This window comes from Helicoverpa armigera, chromosome 1 (genome assembly GCF_030705265.1).
Source record: "Helicoverpa armigera isolate CAAS_96S chromosome 1, ASM3070526v1, whole genome shotgun sequence".
Classification (NCBI taxonomy): domain Eukaryota; kingdom Metazoa; phylum Arthropoda; class Insecta; order Lepidoptera; family Noctuidae; genus Helicoverpa; species Helicoverpa armigera.
Window position 1 is genome coordinate 12,016,951 of NC_087120.1, and position 22,010 is coordinate 12,038,960.

The 22,010-nt window shown below is 35.8% G+C and overlaps 1 protein-coding gene across 3 annotated transcripts in view; it reads right to left on the reverse strand.

Annotated features, from left to right (window-relative positions):
* Positions 1-231: 231 nt before the first annotated feature.
* The window catches only part of LOC110376628 (protein bric-a-brac 1), a 218,187-nt gene continuing 196,408 nt past the window's right edge, over positions 232-22,010 (reverse strand). For 2 of the 3 annotated variants that reach the window (XM_049837729.2, XM_049837717.2), the window contains 5 exons: positions 16,792-16,852; positions 8,803-9,063; positions 7,047-7,061; positions 6,495-6,670; positions 232-6,039 (listed from right to left, as the gene is read on the reverse strand). In XM_049837729.2, coding sequence (XP_049693686.1) covers positions 5,578-6,039; positions 6,495-6,670; positions 7,047-7,061; positions 8,803-9,063; positions 16,792-16,852 — 975 coding nt within the window. In that variant the 3' untranslated portion in view covers positions 232-5,577. The remainder of the gene's footprint in view (positions 6,040-6,494; positions 6,671-7,046; positions 7,062-8,802; positions 9,064-16,791; positions 16,853-22,010) is intronic. The other variant, XM_049837723.2, reaches the window with a different exon arrangement.

A 22,010-nucleotide genomic window follows, 5' to 3' on the forward strand; every position in this document is an offset into this window, starting at 1 on the left:
CTAATAGATTAGGTATCTCATCAAAGAATGCAGGAACTGAAATAGCAAAATATACCCTGCTGCACGTTGGACTGACGATATGAAGAAGTAGCTTTCGGTACTTATATGGATGCGAGCTGGTAACTGGCAAGGTTGGTGCTTGTTGGAGGAGGCCTACGTTCAGCAATGTACGGCAATAATCAGATATAATAAAACAAAATAAAAGTTGGCTATTGAATAAAACAACACACATTTGCTCTATTTTCATGTTATATTATTTATTCAGACAACGGTACACTGTGACAATAACAAACTTAAATTAATGAATTTAATTGAGACAGATATACTACATTTAATTTATTCAGATTAACGGCCACTAAAGAATTGTGTTCAATCAGATTATTGACTACACGAATATTTTGTAAACAGCTTTGATTAAAAGATTACACCAATTTGCACAAATTGTACTTAAGATAAACACTGAATGTATCGATATTGCTGTGCCACATAGGTTTACTTAGAATACTCGCTCTTCAAGCCAAGTTATTTTCTATGAAAATAGAAGCGAAATTTTAACAAAATACCGTTTAAAGCAATGAAAAATTAACAACGAAAATAAGTATAAAAACAATTCATTTACAAAATCGACAGTTAATAAGTAATAAAATATTATAATAAATACTTAATTACTGAAAATATTTCAACAAGTAATCAGTAGGAAATAAACTAGCTGGTACCACAGGGGTGTTAGCCAGTTGTAAAATAACAAAACAACAAGAAAATAAACATGGGCTTGAGACGATTACTCTACCAAGATCTAAGGTTATACAGTGTCGTGGCACAGGCCTAAACAGTACTTAATGTTATTATAATTACGTGTTCACCTACATACAAACAAGGTTACACCATAATCAGGAACACACAGTAGCGAAAATGTAATAAAAATTATCATAACAGTAACTGAAAATAAGACGTGCGTTCAAACGCAGCATCTGAAAAATGTATGAAATAAAACGTAGGTTCAAATAACTTTAAAACGATGTGAAGTCCAATAACTATGGATGCAGCAAACGAATCAATTTTATAAAGTCTGATTTCATTGGTATATTGTAATCAAATTAAAATACATATTTATAAATGATATTTGTTTACATTGTTTGATCGGGTTTGTCATCCCAATAAAAAGCAAACATCAATTTACGTCGAGTGTTATTTTGTTCAATAAATAAAAAAAACAAATAAATCAGCAACTACTTAAAAATATAACTGTACCTTTATACTAGAGAAAATATATAAAATTAATGACGCTGACGATTAAATTAATATTTAATCCATATTTAATATTGGAGTGACAAATCCAATTGGGCTTACTGCTGTTCAAATTCAAAGCACTGTATTTTCTGATATGAAAGCAAGATAAACTTAGGTTCCGATACATTTAGATACCTAAACGACAACGTTTCTTAATAACTAAACAGTCGCACATTCAACACTGGAATTGTTACAGTAAAATATTTTTGGTTATAATGGACAAACATGCTACGAGAGTAACGTCAATAATTTGAGCCCAACGGCGGCTGTTGCGCTAAATGAAATAAATACTCATAATAATTAATCCAAAAGAGCAATTATATCGGTATACTATATCGTCCTTTAAAATAATATATATCACAAAAAGTTAAAGTTTGTCATGCAGCATAACACATTGTAATGGTCGCCAGTAACGATTAGATTAATATAAAAATCATAAATTAACATCTATTCATATAAATTACAAACCAACCAAAACCGCCTCTGTAGGTGTATATTATATTACTACAAGTGTTTTTTACTTATCTATCACGAAAATAACACATAGGTACTTATTTATGTAATCCGAAATGTATACTTTTTCCAATATAATAAATTAATGATTAATTATAACTACAAAATCCACATTGTGATACAAAATAATATGAACCATAAGTGATTCAGTTCAAAACAAATGGCACTTGCAAGTCTGCATTGTTTACTCAATGGATTTTCGTCATCGTTTATAAAGAAATAGGAATAATTTTGACACCGAATAGTCCGCTAACGCTTGCCTGTCAGGGTATTACCACATCGGCCAAATATATAATTTTATGTATATTTTTTTCTATATAATAGTCATATGTATTTATCTTTTATATAATAATTTTGAATTTTTATTTATTCTAACTTTTTTTATAGTTAAGCACGTTCTAGAGGCGGGCGGCGGCGACAGAGCGCGCTCGTGGTGACGTCACGACGTGCGCACGCGTCGCCCGCAGCCGCCGCCCGCCGCCTCCAGCCCCTCATCGCCGCATCCCCCCCCATCACTTACTGTGGTCAAAAATTTGGAAGGCACTTTCTACTTTCAAAAAATTTAAATTTAAATTTATTTTTTTGAACACATTAGCCTAGACTTACACAATAGAAAATATGCGTAGTAAAATTTACCAAAATCTACGCAATTCGTCCGAAACGTTATAGGCCCAGTATATAATTTTTAATTTTTTTCCTAGATTAAATTTATTTCCAAAAGGACAGCCAAATAGTTTCAACATTAATCTGAATTGCAGATGTAATAATTTTTCCCTCAATTTTAATAATTTGGTCTTTTTTTATATTCTAGTTCCAAACTTTAACCGAACCGGATATTCCAAATACCAAAATAATAATGAAGTATCAAGGCCACTTGGAGACTAAATATACAACATGGTCACCATGTTCTGCGACGAGTCCTTGCCGAGCCGCGCGGGAGACGCCCGAGCCGCGCCGGCGCGTGCGTCTCTCGCCGCCCAGCCTTCCCACAACGCGACAAGTGAAAACGTGAACGCCAACAATTTCCGCCAACAATATCTAAATCGTGGATACCCCTGCGGCAAGAAGGTAACACTAGTTTTTTTTTATCCAAACTATGAAACGAAACTATGCGTCCAGGGAAGTAGTTGTTGGTAAAACAAATTTGTACATATACACCTTAAAGTCCTAGCGACGGTGAAACGCCCGATTCCACGGCGCAGTGGCACCGCGATGTCGAGAGTTCTGTAGCGTCGAATAACACTGGATCAGATCGCTACGAGTAGTTACATAGCTAATCTAAGTAAATTGAAATGTATAACACTAACTATGCGTAGATAGTATAGCAGACAAATGAATGATGAACATTCAGTACTTGGCGATTTCAGTGCATCTAAAACTAATGCGGCGGGCCACGCTTCTGTCAGTTAACGCATATCAACAAAAGATACATGAAGCTTCGGAGAAGTGAGTTTATACAGGATAATATCGAAACAGATGTCTTCATAAATAAGTGCAGCGAGAAGAAAAAAATATTTATTCTATAGATTATTTGATTGCATAAGAAAGTCTGTCTTAAATAGATAGGAACGAACTGTACCACCAAGCTACCTCACTGTGCATTGGTGATTTCAGACTGTTAAAGTCCAGGTTTCCTCACGATGTTTTCCTTCACCGTTACTCAGTCAAATTGGTACTTCCCAGTTTTCGAAGTCGAACTTATACTAAAGTAGTAGAGGTGTGAAACTTGCGTCACCGCAAACTTACATAAAGTAAAACCATCTGTATCCGTAAGCTCCATTTAAATAAAATAATATTATCATCTTAATTAAGTAATACTATTTGTATCGATAAGCTTTATAAACAATCTCAATAATGTAACTAAATCTTCTATTACTTTTATTTATTACTTCTAATAAAATGAAAAGAGACTACTGTTATCATGTGGCAACATATTTTGTAGTTAAACTGACAAGTTGTTTTTTGAAAGCTGTCATGGATGGAAAATCGGAAAATTGTGACTTCATCAATCTCGTCAATAATAGGTATCGAAATTTTCAAAATGTTTATGGATTTTTTGTACATTTTGAAATCCACAGTCTATAACAAATGTTGCCACACTAACGAAAGGTACACTCAGAGCCATAAATATCTAACCAGAAGTCAAACTCTGGGGTTGTTTAATATTGACAGCTCTGATTTTGGTGTTCATGGCTAGAAAAAAAGAGTTAACAATTAGAAGTGGGCACCGTCGCGAACGCCTAATTTAGCCTAACATTTGGAACAATCACTACTGACTATCGATACATCTAAATTACATTTGGCGGTCACTAATTCTACATGTATGTGAATCGCTGCACGAACAGTGAACATGAGCTTGGGTGCGGAATCCCGCAAGCGACAACACACAATATAACGGCTACTAGAAAAATTGACATCAACCTGACATGAAACTATAGGATATCTATACTTTAAAAGATTACATCTAACACTAATCCATTTTTTTTTTTCATTTCTTAAATATGTTTGCTGAGTTATAATGAATAGGTATACCGAACAGTCTTTTGAATCGGGCCGAATATATATGTATACATATATATGTATATATAATATACTTTTTTAAAATTTTGATAAACCCTACGTTCACAGATGGATCTAGATTGTAATGTATTAGTTAAGCTTACACGTATTTCGAAGTTCTACATAAGATTAGATAATAACAGTGTCGGGGAGCGGTTCGTGCCGGCTCACTGCGTGGCCAACACCCGACCCCATCCAAGAATATCAGAGAAAAACTTAAAATATATCAATGGAACACAATACATAATGATACAAATTATAATAAATCCATAATGTTACAAAAGTCAACTAATAACAAAGCATTGTATTGCACAGCGAGTCCACAATAATTTATTAAATATGATCGTAAATTAATGCCGATTTGAAATATTGATTAAAACAAGTTGACCCGTGTTGAGCCCGTCACGTGATCGTCTCTAAGCTCTCAGTGGTAACAGCTCCACAACACCTTGGAATGTGCAACGGGCGCAACGAACCTCAATGTCTTCTCATACCGACACACACGTCACAAACTTATCTTTGATAGCAATCCCATACTACATCCTTTGGAATCGCAAGATTTTGGCATCTTGCGGCTGGTCGCTTCAATACGCCTGACGGTATAAAAACTAAACGACACCGCCGTGTCGTACACATTTAATACCGTCAATATTTTGTATGCTAATATTCACCGCAGTTTCAACTGTCCCGCATAAAACATAATATACTTCTCAATAAAAATACGTTACAGCATTAGGTACTCGTTTACTTTTGCAAAGAAGAAAAAAGTCTTTTTCGAACCGTATTAACGCTGCTTCGGAAACTTCCCTTCTCAAACAGTTTAATAATTGAACTCAAATCCACAGTCAGCACCATAACACGTGCTTTCAAGCTTTTTGTGTAAATGCAATAAATCCGAACTTACCATTGTTATTGATGCTGACTGTACTGCGGTGATAAACATAATATCTTCGATTATATCGGCTAATTTGAAAGAGAGACACATGCATCAGGCGAGGTTCACAGAGCTCAAGGATAACTTCAGCTACTCCAGACACTGTTGTGCGTGTCTGAAGTAACTGTGCTCTGTAGATGTCAGGAACCTCGCGTCGTAAGGATTTAATAATAGGTGGAGCTGTTTCCGTTCGGCACGAAATACTTATAAGCGGGCATCGGTATCGGCGGCGGCGGCAGACCCATGGGCGGCAGCATCGGCGCCATGCCCGCGGCCTCGCTTCAGATGTCCGCGCGCCCGTCCGCCGCGTCCAGCTCGGAGGGCGACGACCCCTGGCCGGAGCCCTTCCTCACGTGGCCCTGGCCGTTCTTCGGCGGCCCCATCAGAGTGATGTCGGAAGAAGTGTCGCGGTCGCTGTAGCGGCTATCAGTCGGCGAGGCGAAGGGGCGGAACGGGTCGGTGTGCTTGGCGGGCTCGAGCGCGTGGCCGGGCGGCGGGGGCGAGCACAGCGGGGACTCCAGGCCGGTGGAGAGCGGCGACGTGAGCTGCGGCGAGCTCTGCATGGGCGGGCCCAGGTGCGGCGGGTGGTCCGGGGGCCGCTGGCCCGCCACCATGTTGCACATCTGCCGGCGCAGGCCGTGCGCCACGGCGGCCACAGCGGCGGCGGCGGCGGCGTTGGGTGACATCCGGCCCTCGCGCCCGTTGCCACACCCGATGTAAGCGTTTTGAACGGCAACTCCGTCCTGAAACACGCATTCCTCCTCATACAATGCTTGCTCGACACGCTGCAAATCGCAAGGTAATCAAACTATCCAATAACGTTTGGCGCTTACAATATATATTTCGAATCGTCTAACATATAATAAACGTCGGCACAATTATGACGTAGCGAAATCTAACCGCTGAGCCAATTATAATAATTGACGATCGCATTGGCAAATTCGCATATAGCTGCGAAAACAAGGGTTCAGTGGCATGGGATGAAAACAATTGTAAAATGCATTTGTTACAACATAAAAAGTGTGTCTTTATCGCAATCTTACGTCACTTCACATGCTTAAATAGTGAATTTTTTTTCAAGAGAGAGCATTTCCATGTGGACGTGAAATTGCGAAGTAAAGTAATGCCGAGAGTAGAGTGCGTGAGGCGGATGACGTCACGCAGAGTGCTTCGGCTGGCGCAACATGAGAATACTGACCGGTGCGATGGCAGGGTAGCCCGGCAGTTCGATCTCTTTAAGGTTTGTGGCCTGAGTGGCGCAGGGCGCGTGGGTGTCTCTGAACACTACTGCGCGAATAACGCCGCGAATGTGCTCGTCAGGCCAAACGCCCAGTAAGATCCTTTGCGGCCGCCCCCTCCCTTTTGGTCTTAAATCTGGAAAGTCGCATAATAGTAAAACGTGAACACGTAAGGTATATTGGTGTTTTTGTTGTGAATTATAGCTTATTCGAAATAATAAACACCGAAAGTTGTAAATAATATTTATTTCGAACACTCTATAAGCAATTCATTCGAAAATAAAATAATGACTTATCAACCATGCAAGGCGTTAATCGCGAGGCGGCTCGCAAGTCGATGTCATACATCAAAGGGCGATTGCAATAGATAAGCACAAGTAACAGTGTTTTGTGTGTTCCAAAACCTTTCTGCCGCCGAATCAACAACACGACACAAGAAAACTAAACCACATAAGGAAAATAAATTGACACATTGAGAGATGAAATTTTAAAGAATGGACTAACTAACTTACTTGCGATTGTGAGCTCTTTAGAAGTGCCGTAGAGTAAAAAGAAAACAAAAAGATTATTATTTCTATAACCCTGCACATAAAAGCATAAATTATTTGTTCTTAATTTACTTATTGAACATATAATATAAAGTATGAGTCTAAGTTCAGATGACGAATTTTGCGACGGACGACGCAGCATGACGGCAGTAATATTGCTAGCGTTAAGGTGCGTCTCCGTGCAGTATAGAAACTTCTCACTTGAGCGCTGGCTTTAAGACCGTCAAAAGCTCTTCTATTATTTTTCATTATTTATTATTCTTGAACTGTACGTTATAACCTGAGTTTTCTTTATGTTTATTTCTAAACCCCGCATTTGGTTTGTTTAAAACTAAACGCAGGGTTAGCGCGCATGAGCGCTCGTCATCTGAACCTTTGGAATATCAAACAAACATTTGATATATGAACTTAGGCTAGAGAAACACATAGTATCAATAGTTCCACTGAAATTATTTTTTACAGCGGTGTAATAATTCATGTATATATTTGAGTAGACGAGTCCTGGTATGCCTTAGTTAATTATTAATAGGAAAGAACATTGTAGTGTAATGACAAGGGACTGATGAGAAATCGTTACTAGTTGCAAGTATAGAAAAGTATTTTATTGCAATATATTTAATAATGTATATACATATATAATAATTCCTGTTTCCAAAACATTTAAACATTAATATAATCTCAGTATGTATCCGTCAGTCGACATAATGTTCAATTTAGAAACTGGAAAACGTTTTCTTGTGTCGTATATCGTATCCATAAATGGCTGACATTTATTTTCAAACAGCTCACTATAGATATTAAATACGTATACATATTCATATGTTTCACACAGTCTTAAATAATACGAGGCAACTATTGCTCCCAGCACTCGCATAGCAGATAAGTTCGCAATGCTAGAACATAGGTAATTTTTATTACATACATAATTATATTTCGCACACACCTTATAATTATACATGGTTCTAACTATGCCTATCATAATTATCACTTAAACGGCCTTATAAAATGTTGTATCACAGGTTATTTACAATTTTTCTATATTATGTCAGAAGTTATATTCTGATAAAAGAAAATTACGTTGACAAAGTCGTACTCGTTCAATCCTATACAGACCACCTCCACCGTGTTAACAGTTTAATTATCAATGACTGAATTTACCTATGGTGAGTAATTAATTTAAATAATAATTTTCATATTTTTCTTCTTAAATAAAATATACATGAGGTATTTTAAAAAAGAATTAGGATAGAATTTTGAAAAAAATGCATCTTCTTTTTATAATTTGACTTAATTGTTTAAATCAATTAATTGAAATCCAAATAATTATTAAACTAACTGGTTAGGTATTATAGAATTAAAGAAAAATATATCGTTACGTTTTTTAAGCTGTTACCTAATTTTAAAGGGAAGTTATTCTGTTTTTTTAAGAATTGAACTGTCCAACGTATCCGATGTTGAATGTCAAAATTATAAATGAGCCTGCGACAACATTCACAGTGGAGATGTGGCACCATTATAAAATTGCGTACATCTGCACTCATTAAGCCGGGATCAGACTGGCGGACGCGACTTGCAGTAAAAAAATGTCTTAACGCAGAAAATGTTCTAATTAAAGTAATGGTCAACATTAAACTGAGTGGGATTTATGAAAAATATTGTAGACTACAAGGGGCTTTCGCCAGTAATCCGAGCTTTGAAATAGAACAATGGCTTAACATACCTGCACCGCCGTCAGCGCTGGGGCCGAGCATGTTATGCACTCGGTTCGCGTACAACACGAACGTCGGGTAGGGTATATCGTATTTTCGAGCTGCCTGAGACAAGGACAGTCCTTCCTTCAGCACGGAGAAGATGGCCTCGGCCATGGTCTCTGGTCTCCAGGACTTGAGCGGGCCGCGCTCTCGGAATCTCAGGTTGTGCACCAGCGTCTGCGTGTTCCAGCACTTTTGCCACATCGACTGGAGTTGGTATTGGTAGCTATCTGTAGAAGTAACAAAGTTATGTGTTAATACGTAACATTCTTGGTTGTACACGGACAGTAAGTATTGGGAATTTTTTTCTTGATGAGAAATCAATAAAATGAAATGATGAATTCAATAAAAGCGATATTGCCTTGTCAATAATATTTTATCATATGGGGAACACTAAATTAATTAAAATTGAACATAATCATACTATAACACCTTAAGTATGGCGCAAGTAAAATCGAGAAGTTTATCGATAATGGGACTACTCCCTTCGCGATATCGGGAACACCAACATCACCCTTGGCAATCGATTAAATCGCTCAAAATACTATCGATAAATTGCATTTTTTATATGTCAACTACATATATTTAGACAAATTCAAAAATGTCGTAGGCGGGTTTTATAGATACATAATTAGGTTAAAAACACACAATACAGGGGATTATTTCGAGTGGCATTTTCAAATAAATTTTGGTCAAATACAAAAGAGCTATATATAGGCTGGTTAATTATGAACTAATATTACATTTAAGGGATTATATTTGAGTTGATCATATTGTATGTCAATTATAAATTCGGTATTTGCGGTACGAACCCTTAAATAAGCACCTGCCTCCCATTTAAGGAGTCCCGTATAAACTAAAATTGACTTCCCTGATCATTCCTTATTGCATTAAGTATAAGTTAGCAACACCTACTTACAAGCCACTTTTTCAATTTTTATATGAGAGACATGAAATATACGGCAATATAGGTTTTATTGCAATTGCAGTATCATGCTTACATTGCTATGTCATACCATCATCGTTATAGGTTTCTATATTATTATAAATAATCAATAGGTATATAAAAATAAATGACGATCACATGGCGTATTAGTGTATCTGCCTGCTGGAGGTTGTGGGTTCAATTCCAGCTTAGACAAGCATTTGTGGGTGCATGAACATAATAAGTAGGTACCAGTTTCTAGTATCCAGTACCCAACGGACCCATACATTGTATAACTCTATTTTGGGAGTAGATGACATATGTGCGAAAAAAAATATAATTCAAAATTATGTATATTATAAATAACTAGCTTTCGCGCGCGGCTTCGCCCGCGTGGTGTGTTGATAACTAATAGCCTGTTTTAATCCAGGGTATCACCTGTCTACACACCAAATCGGTCCAGCCGTTTTTGCTGGAAAGAATAACAAACATACATCCATACATTCTCACAAACTTTCACATTTATAATATTAGTAGGATAGTAGGAAGCTTTTGCTGATTTCAATAAAACATATTGGTGCATTCATAAAAGGGGTGAAAAGATAAAATACACCCCAGCAAAAAAGTATAAAAAATAAATAATAAAAATCACACTACATACTGACCTTGAGGTAACCTGTTACTAAAGCAAAAACAAAAATATTAGCAGCACACGAAATAAAACAACAAATGATACGAAATAGTTTTTTTTATATAGAAAACAGTCTTTACAAGCAACGAGTGATCGCTGTACCATCTTTTAGGTCATACTTAGCATACTAAAGCCCAATACACTTACAATAAAAACGGCAGTTTTCTTAAAACATGTCCAAGTTTCTAAGGTAAATAGTTGTTTAAAAAACGGACGTTTTTGCTGTTAGTGAAAATAGGCGTAACTAATGAAGAAAGGAATGCAACATTTTTCTTAAATTATAGTATTATTTCCCCTTTATTTATAAACTAATGCTTCAAAAAAATAATAGGTTATCTTACTTCTTTGCTATGGAAACCATAGAGACAGAACTTATTAATAAATGCCAAGAATTTTTATAAATAAAAGGGCTAAACTTAAAATGCAAAATTAAAGTTTTAAATTATAAGCACAATAATATTTGCCTTTTTATATGTATAGCAATTGTACATTTTTGTAACATATTTAAGTCAAATTAAATGCAATCAAATTGACGATAATCACTAGTTAGTATAACTAAAAAAAAATATATACACCGTAATATAGTCCGAAAAACTGAAAATGAAACAAAACTGTGTGAACTTATTATTATGAAGAAATGTCATAATATTTTTTGCAACATTTGATTACCAGTCATTTTCAAAACTTAAATAACCACTGTGCACCTCGTAAATTACTATAAAATTGACGAGGTACAGGTACCAGTTATTTTTTTTTAATTATTATATTATATTTATGTATTTATAACATTTTTATTAATACAAAATTTTCTCATTTGAGTATTTGTCAATAAGTCACAAAATATTTGAGGTTTTAAACTATTTTTTTTCTCGCTCAGTGTAGACAACTGTGCTTAAACATACTAGAGCGATGCACTGTCCAGTCACTCCCGCGCAGGTGGGTGAGTAACAATGCAAGAAAAAGTGAGAATGCGAGCGTGCGTTTAATTTATATTTAGCGATAAAACATAATTGTGTATTTCAATGAAAAATATTTATACAGTAAAAACATTGTACTGTTTCCTGCCAGAGTGGCATTCAGTAATTATGACGAATATACAAATGTTGCAAACTTGCTTGCTATTACAAACATATACCTAGATACATTTATCTCTGTCCAATAGTCGTACGAGAAAAATCTTTTTAGTGTCACTAAGATGAAATTATTTTACTTTAGCCAACTCATCTGACCTTTTTGTTGTTTTGTTAGCTGTTGTTACTAAATATGATGCAATTTCTGCTAGACCGCCCTTTTAAACAAATAAATAAACTAAATCCAAATGCCGAAGAAAAAATATCTAAATTAACTAGATAGCTTAAAATATCACAAATGTATGTATGTTATGCAACGCATCGCATTATAAGCAGAACTGGCAGAACGCATTACTTCTAAAATGTTTATTAATTAATGATATCTCCGCTTACTGAGTAGCTCGTCCCATAAACTTAGTAAAGTGAAGAGCAAAAACGCGAGCTCAGTCCGGCTTTACATTCCAACTATTTTAATAGAGAACTAAATAAAGTTTTCACAAAGAAACTGTATTTTTTATTGAATAACTACGGAGCCGTGGAAGAAAATAATAAACTTTGCATTTTAATAACGGTCCAAAAAAAATCTGAATTAATTTTTGATGTAAGTAATTAAAATATCGCGGTACCTGTTTTAATGGATTTTTACTATATTCACAGTTTCCATGTGAAACTCTATATGATTTTGCGTTATCTTTGCAAATCTTGTAAAAATAATTGATCGTTTAACAACAGCTTATGGCTGATATGTGACGACAGATATCGTTCTCGTTTTTAGTTAAACATATAATTTTCTTTAAACAAAAAAATCTTATTCTTATATTTTGAGCAAACAATCAACCTAATATAATACGGCAGATATAGTGCGCAATTTTTCATCAATACTTGAAACTAAATGGCTATTTTTGACGTTGGCTGTAGTGACGTTTTACAACTGTGTCACCTCTCGTCACGCACTGGGAAGGTATAGAGTAAACCCCTATGTCACTTGCACGGACTAAGAACAAAGCTGTTAACTACATATATATCGTTTAAGTGGATGTCTGCACGTCCATTGAGCCTTTGCACACGCTAGTTTGTCGCTTGTATTAAAAGGCCATGCAGTATACGAAGGACCCCATAATGGATTATGGATATGCACCTCTTGTTTGATAACAAAGGTCTATTATGAGCCTGTAAAACACTTTGTTGGATACACTTACACTATATTAGGCCTTAGTTAAAAATAAGTTATAGACAGAATAACATTTTCAAAGTAACCATTAATTGCGTGTCCATAAATATATAATAATTATATTTTATTTGTATTTATTCCAATCTTAGGTTACACTGTCGGGCATCTAAATGGGTCTACAATATAACCGGTGAGCCGACAATTGGTAAATTATATGAACCTGTCAGTGTAAAGACAGTATCATTTGATTGATGTCTGAAAATTGAGGCTTAAAAATATATTACCTCGTTCTTAGCTGTTATAACCATTATTTTTAATGGAAAATTACACACTATGTCTCGCCGTTGACATACCATTTAAGGTTCTTCGGTTAAATGTCAAAACGTCTTAATTATTCATGTGTTTATAAAATATTCTGATACAAACATAACAGGTATATTATCTGTTCTTGTATTAATGTTACGTTGTATTTCTGTTAACAATGTACTAATGTGATAACTATTAATAATCCATATACCTATCAACGGATTTTTATAAGTGAACGCGAGTCGTTATCTACCTATACTCATGTTAATATCAAAAAAAAAATTATCTAAGTTTTACATATCCGATATGTACATAAATTGTCGAACTTAAATTGCTAATTATCACAAGACATTTTTCCTAGATCTATCTAGAAGTGAAATACAGACTTAAGTTATATCAGACTACTTATATTTAAATGGACAATAATAATTGATATCAATTTACTAAAAATATGTCAAGTACAAAAAAAACTTTCTCTTAAAAAAACAGTTTCTCTTTTATTTTAAATTGAATTATAATTAAAATAAATGGCAGTCTTTTTTCTATTCCTGAGCCGAAAAAGTAAATAAAATAACGTTGTGGTTCTTAACACAAAATAGAAAAATAAACTAAAGTTTTTATTCTATAAAGAGAAAATGTATTTACAGCAAATTATATATGTTTATACTGATATGATAAAAATCATTACAAGTACTTTTCATATCTATAATTATCATATCTACTGAGTACTCAGTCTTAAGTTCTAAATAATGTTCAAAATATATAAAGAAAAATATAAAATAAGTGTAAATTCCTTACACAGGTGGGGGCTGTTAAAAGTAATTAAGCTTAATTAAGTAACATTTATACTACTTATTATACTACTCGTAGTTGTTACTTATTACTATTAATATGGCAATGTGACGACTTAAACTACTAAAGTATTAATATATAACACGTGAATTGACACAAACGGACAAAATGTCCTGAATTCTGTGATGGAATTTAGTAGAAAACCATAGATTAGTTGTACAGTATAAAAGTTTTTATCTCTTGCATAACCCGTCTCAGAGACGCTTCAGTCAAATTCTGACTTCATTTTTAAGGCACTTCTTCCTTATATTTTATACCTAAGTCTAAAAGTTTGAATCGCGTGCAGCACTCTTTAGTGTTTCGCGTGTCACCATGGAGAGCCGAGAGACATGAAGCTGCCAACCTGTTACTGCTCATTGCATTGATATCAACTTTTATCTCATCAAATTGTGCCAAAACGCGGTTTGGCGCCAAACCCCGCTTCACCCACCAAAGTCCGTAAAAAAATATTTATAGAAAAGATCAATTACAACTCAATTTCGGCGATGTAATAATTAAGATAAAATTGCATGAAAAGGAGCAAAAATATGTCGTCGCTATTACGCTTGTTAAAATTTTAATAACTACCCACGACACACCTGTCGTTTAACGGAATACAAAGTGTTTCTTAATCAAAATGAATAATGAATTGGGATTCATTTTCACTATTAACCGACTTAATTTCTGTATAACGACCTTAAATTAGAGATTTTTGAGCGAATAATGTTGAACAATGTTACTGAGTAAGGAAAATGCGACAAAAAAGTAGATACTGGTTCCTGATATGGACTTTATTTACGACAAAATATATTATAATTATATACAGCGTGTAAATATCGACGAGTCGAAGTAGCTGTCAACGTTTAAATATTAATGTTTACACGTTATGCAGCCACTTAACGCTAATAAAGTTAAGCACTCACTCGTTTTAAACTAAATTATTTCTTTTGACGAAAACTGTACTTATCTTGGTAATGAAATACGTAAAAAAATATTGACTCAAGTTTAAATTTTAATCCTTCCTATATAAAGATCTTGAAGTGGGTTAATGTTACGGTCTTTTGCGGGTGAAGTGGAATTGTGTCGTCGCAGAAATACAGATGGCACCACTTGTCGCTCTAGATTCAAACTTTACGATTCGTCGTCCGCATTAAATTCAGTCTTAACTTTTGGATTTTTACTTTTTAGTGACCCTTCGTAGTAAAGCGACACTATAGAGTGCTTCTTACAAAAGGCCCACCACCATCTGAACCCTGTCAGACCTATGAACGAAAACCCTGGATCTCTTATCTTTCTCAATTTCTCCACGTAAGGGAGGATTTCTTTTAAAGATTTTTTAGTTCTTCTATTGTATGGTGAGACGTTGGTTTCGCAGCAGAAGTCTAACACGGTTCGTTCTTCGCTGGCTGAGAGGCAAGTTTCGTCTAAGACAGCCATGCGTTTAGATTTTCCCAATATATTGTCGTACAGTGTTCCTTTAGGAATGCCGTAGTGCGTGGCAGCCTGAGTGAACCTCATTCTCTGGGTGACGACGGCTTGGATGGCTTCTTGCAGCTGCGTCTGCGTCCACGTGGGTGACTTCAGCTTGCGTGTGCTATGACCGTGGTAATCTGACATAGTGGGGAACAACACAAACTTTCATACAAAAATCCATATCACTATGATGCAGCAGTCATGCAACGTATTATTTTCTCCGTCGAACCATTAAAGCCCTAACGATACTTCTACCATTTTTCTATAATTTTATGACCAATAAAATACTTACAGACATAATATACTATAAAACATTTTCATGATTACTTTATAAACAGTAAAATACCTATACAATAGCCGTTTCTGACGACTGAAATTACTTTCGTAGATTGAACAGATTCAATTAGTATTTTCTACATAAGCGACTGTTAGGAATTTGTGGCGAATGCGTTTGCTTGCCCTAAGTTATCACTACGCAGTTGCTTCTTGTAAAAGAACAGCGAAAGATAATCAAAAATGTGAAGATTAAAGTATTAAATGATGCTAACTGTACTTTCTTCCATGTTACGTAGAATCGCTTGAATACTACTACCCTCAAACCTCGCTAACGCCTTACGGTTTTGACTGATTGAACAAAGAACCATATATACTATTACAATAATATCTATACTCATATTATGACGAAAGGAAACCGAACCTAACAAGAGCCGAGGAAAACGCGGAAACTCTTACGTTAACAATGTAAGACACCATACAACTCACAATACTAGTTTTTATGCTATTAAACTATAAAATTTCACCGACGCACGGCCATCGCAACTTTAACAATGTCGTATACAGCTGATATAATAGTGTTTCTATATTATTTTCTCACGTATAATGACAGTAAAGAATAAGAAGTTATTATCAATGAGAAGTACTGGCAATATAATACAGTGAGTGACTATGTTTTTCTATTTATAATTGTATTATAATGTGGTGAATTGACAACGAAGTGACAGTAAGAAACAATACGCAAGAATTTCTAACGTTGAGCGACGATTTTATTTTGATAAACTACTGCATTAGATTGATATAGATTTAGAGTTATCACAACATGCACAAACGTCACACAAAAAAGCGTTAAAAAAAAATTGCTGAGAAAAATTATCTTTTTGAAAGAGTCGAACTTGCGCATCTTACTCTAAACACAACCCTTAACTAAATAAATACTAACACAAGTCTTGAGAGTAACCTATCCCTCCCCAGGCTCAAGATTTTCTGCGTATCTTCATTTAAGTCGGTTAAGTAGTTGTGGTGTGAAAGCACGGCAGAGAAACAACACCCGTTCTATTGCATTTATGATACTATTCAGTAAGGATAAAATGTCTTTAGAGACAAGATACGCAAATCATAACTCCATAGGTACTCCTTGTTGCTCTACTTAATAAATTATTATTTATGAAAAAAGCTTTGAAATGTAAATAAAAAAATTCAAAGGTTTCTACTAACCAGCAATGGCTGCCGATGTGGATGCTCCAAGCCAGGCCTGGGAGTTTTCAATCATCTTGGCCTGTGGACAAAAATTAATATTAGTTCTATACACATTTAACATTCTTATTCTTACAGGAAGATACGAAATTCTGTCAAAAAATCTACGTTGTAATTTTCTTAAAACTTTTAAAGTATGGATGTGGGAAATAAATGTAGGTTACTACACATTTTGGGCCAGAGATTCTTGCCGCAGTTGACGAAACAGCTACAGGCTTTAAAACAGACACACTGTTAAAAAAACAGCTTTCACCTAATTTCAACTGCATCGTTTCGTCCATATAACAGGAGGGGTAGGTAAAATAAGTTTGACCACCGCAGCTTATTGGGGTTACCGTAGAACGTCCTACGTTTTACCATGACAATAACTTTCCACTTGTACCATTGCATGGGAAACCACAGAGATTTTTTTATACGTCGTATCACAACTTTCATGAAAAAATTGTTACGAGTTCAGAACGACATCATGTGGCAAGAGATGTCATACGCAATAAAAATATCATTTTTCACTGAAAATGTTTACGCTTTTGCCTGCAGAGAAAGCAGATGAACGGATACCGTTATTTTGAATGGAAATAAAACCAGCACGAAAAGTCACACTCACCAATTAATGGCATAAACATCACAAAGAATCGAGTCTTATTTCCTTTCATTATCAAAGTAATGGACACCGCACATAGGTAATAAAGTATATAAAACAGCGTTCTAAATCTTACGCCGACACTAATACAACAATGGTTTAACAAGTCGGCTTCATTACCGTACAATAATAATAACGGTCAGATGAAAAAGAACAATTCGTCAGTTAATTTACAATTTCCCATCTCGTACAGGAAGTTTACGATTGCACATTTTATCGATCGCTACTGTAGATGAGGCGACGGCCGCGCCGCCCGCGCCGCGCAAGCGCACGTTTATTTACGTCCACCCTGTAATTGTTGGAGCAAAGAGCGGCATTTCTTTGTGCCCAGCGCTACAACTAAACATTATCGAAGTTTTAATTGTGAACGCAGACAAAAGCCGGCCATTTTACGGCAGCAATAACGGAACGCAGTTCAATCTACAAATAAAATCTTTTATTAAGTTAGCCGGGCGACGACGGGCGCGCCGCTAGTCGTGTTTACGAAACGCACACGTGCCCTAAGTACCGGTTGAAACGTTCCGATGTATTGTTTGTTTACCCGAATAAAACACTAAAATCCAATTCAATAACAAAGAATTAAAGATCCCGAAATAAAATTTATTGCCAGTGTACGATAAAATAGATTTATGTAGGCGCAGGCGGGCGGGGAGGAGGGCGAGAGGTGCGGCAGAACGCGTCCGTTCGATCAAATTATTAAATTAGGTACACTTGGTCAACTAAGAATGGATCTGTTAAACAGTTGTGATGGTGACAGGGCTAACTATCATGCAGGCAGAGATTGTGTGAGCGCAAGACACGGGTAAGATCGTATCAGTGGTTGTTAATTTAGTGGCGTGGACGTGTGACGCGTGTGTCAGAGGTGTAACGACCGGTGGCTGTGAGCAGGGTGGGTGGGACATGTATTGCTAACTTGTTGAGCCGTGCTACGTCATCGACATAAGCAGCTGGTGGTTTGACGAGGGCAGGGGGGCGTAATCGGCGACCTGTAAGCTTATCCTTAAAGGATGTAACTAGCTTCTGTAATGTGACGAATTGAGCTCTATACCAAGACTGTAAGTGCTGTTTCTTGTGGATGCCATTTTAGCTACTCGTAGGAACAGAAGTTTGTTATTCGCTGAAGACGAGTTTTTTTAATGACTAATGTTTCTAACCTACATCCGAAGAGCTATCATAATAACTCATTCCTTCATGAAGTCTTAACATAATAGGGCTCAAAAAAGTACCATTTTCAGTCAGCGTAAGTTACAATCTCTAGTGTTTGACATCATACTTTGACAAATAATGTGTACAGGTATCCAGGATTATCAATGGCCCAGACAGACGGGGAGCGATCATTAGCGGCGCTCAAGTTAATCAACCTAATTCATATCTCCGTACAAGTACGTATATTTGCGTTGCCGGTCTGAAACCGAAGCGCGCCGGATTATGGGTGCCATCCATTGTAGTCGCTAACAAACTCGATCGCTTCCTATCAACTATCTCCAGTAAGCCGGTTTGACATTTATTTATTTATTTATTTATTTATTTATTTATTATTTATTTATTGCTTAAAAGGTACATTTTACATTATAGAAAATATAAAATGTCCAACAAAACTGTATACACAGTTTATCTGTTGGATCAGATTTCTAAACTATTGACTTACTATTATAGGTTCTATTAATTTAAGTTTACAATAATAATAAAATTAATATATTAGTATATATTAGTATTATATTATATATGTATTAGTATTATATATGTAATATTAGTATTATATATGTTAAGTTATATAAGTAGTATTAGGAGATTGCCTCGCCGTGTCAAAAATGGCTTCATAATTTATGTTAACAGGTACAACACCATCGAATTGTCTGATTGATTGTCAAAAGCTTTTTTCTGTTCTCCATTTTTCGTGACTATTTGAAATCCTCGAGTTTCTCTGCGGAACTGGTCATACAAATACAAATTTCAATTAGCATAGCATATTTTGCGTAATACAAAAATCTAGCACCATCTGCGAGAATAACTTCCTAGATAGCAAATGAGTGCAATCCAGCGCATTAGTCGGTCATTATTTATGTTATTCCGGCGGCTGCGCGGCATGGCGCCCCCTCTAATCGAAACTTTGCGTACGAAACGCAATAATAAACTTCCGCGGTACCGTGCAATTACTGTCTAAGTATGTATACGCGTAATAAGTCCGCGTCAGCCGGCCCTAGCTTACGATTTACGCAAAATTTAATTTCGCTGTTTTATAACCAAGGTCAACGGTCTTACAGCACGTACAGATGACCAAAAATTTACGAAGTGCTGTAACGTTGCGTCTACGGCTAACTTCTCAGTTCCATAGGCTTGCCATCACGAAGTCCTCTGCTTAATAATTGACCTAAAGGGGCAGCAAAATTAAAGTTAATTTTTCGTTTGAAAATTTTTAGAGACTTTTGAAAACATTAAGGAATTCAAAGAGGACCGTCCATCTAGCGGATTCGTCGTGTGGCGATTGTGTATTCATACGAATTATGTAAATAGGCGTCAGAGAATGTTTGGTTCCCGATCATTCTCTGATCAAGTTATTCGGCAGTTCGAAGTTGCAATTTAAAAAAGTGGAAGATGAAAGTTGTAAGACCAAAGTTATGTGAAAAATAAATACTGTTTGAAATAGAAACAAATCTAACTTTAATTTATTTATACAATATTATTGAATCATTTTCCAGTTCCTTTCAATTTGCTTTAATAACGCATATGCTATTTCCTCGTTAATACAGGGTGATTCATTTGTTCCGAGATACAGTTGGCGAAGAATGGCGGGGGAAGGGCGCGCGAAAGGGTGTGAGGGGGATGAAGGGGTGACGCTCCGAGGGGCGAAGGATAAAACTAATCACACATCCTCTTCATAGAGCGCAGTGTGGGGTCATTTGATAGACGGCAGCGATGGACGCCGTGAAAAATACCAAAGATTCAGGTGTCAACACGCCGCTCCGGTCAAATCTAAATTGTGAACGTTCCAATATCTGTTCTATTCACAATGTTGTAATCAAGGATGATTCTATCGTTACCTAGCGACACGTCATCTATGTCTATTGTGTTAAATATAAAACCTACTGTGATGTAATGTGAATTATAAGAAAAAGCGTAATAATTAGTACACGCTCATTACGCAGCAGTGTAAAATAAAGCATGCACTCACAATTAAAGCCGGGCTCATCTCCGACAGTGGCGCCCCGCCTCTACGTCGCTTCTGCATTATCCATTTCCGCATTAGTGTCTTTTTGTTCTCCGTTTGATTGTTTAAACGTGCGTCGATGCGGTATCCAGTGGTTATTATTTCCACTCCTCTCACTCGAAATGGCCTCAGTCGATTGTGGAAAAAAGGTTCTCTTATTGTTAGTGAAGGAACAATAAGCGCCTTCATTTTATATGTTTACAGCGTCTGAAGGCTTGATAGGCACTTTGCCTCTCTATTACACATACGCGGTCCGTGCTTTTGTTCGTGGCCGTCATTTGTTTTTTCTTTAAAACGCTTTCGTGTTAAGTTTGGTATCCTAAATATAGACAAGCTTGACGGTTATTGGCGTCTAATTTTTTTTGTATTCGCTATTCAATACGCTACTTTTTTAGCTTATTTAGCTTTAGGGGTACTTTGGCCAGTGTTTTGGAATTATAACTCACAGTGCAAGTGTGATGGGTACGGAAAAAGTGAAAATGTATTGGAAGAACGTGGAAAATAATCTTTATTTTTTTTATGTATTGTTTATGGATAACGAGCTTATCAGATTTCGTGATGGTTAAAATTTATTAATACTGAAAAGAAAAATAATAAAAAAATGCTGTCAAAACGAAAGCAAATACTTTTTGCATTTCGAAATAACTGTCTGACATATACGAGCGACAGACGACCAGCACGATTATTATTAAATATAATTAGCCATCTGCCGTTCAGTAAATAAAGGAAATAAATACTTAAAAAGCATTGTTATAAAAAACCGCAAGTCCGAGTTGTCGCACGTTTCTGACGCTACCGTACCGCTTTGCGAAACCAAAATTCTCAAATAGGAACCCTATTCTAATTTTGCATGGTCTAATTTTCATTGCCACTAAAATCGTTTTGTGACATTTTCAGTTATGTTCGACATTCTGAAATTGACCCAACGCCTATTATATTAGAGTTGATTTCAAGTTGCCGATATTATGTTTTTATATTGTTATATTGGCTTTAGGTTATAAAGAGCGGAGTAAACCATTGTCGTCAAATTATTGTTCTGTTTACGACCAAGGCACACAATTTTCCGCTATTCATATCTTCATAGAGGTACTATTAAATATTATGGAATGTATTATTAATGTAACTGTACAGTTTGTGACTGTTTTCTCATTGTGTCGCAAGTTATAATACAATTGTTTGTATGTAATCAGCTGTAGAATACAGACATTAGATATTTCTTTACGATGATACCTTTTTTGTCAAGTTAATAAATATTGCAATTAAGCTTATTGTATAATTTAAAAATATAATAGCACTGTTATTACTAAGTAGAAAGTATAAAAATAAATGACT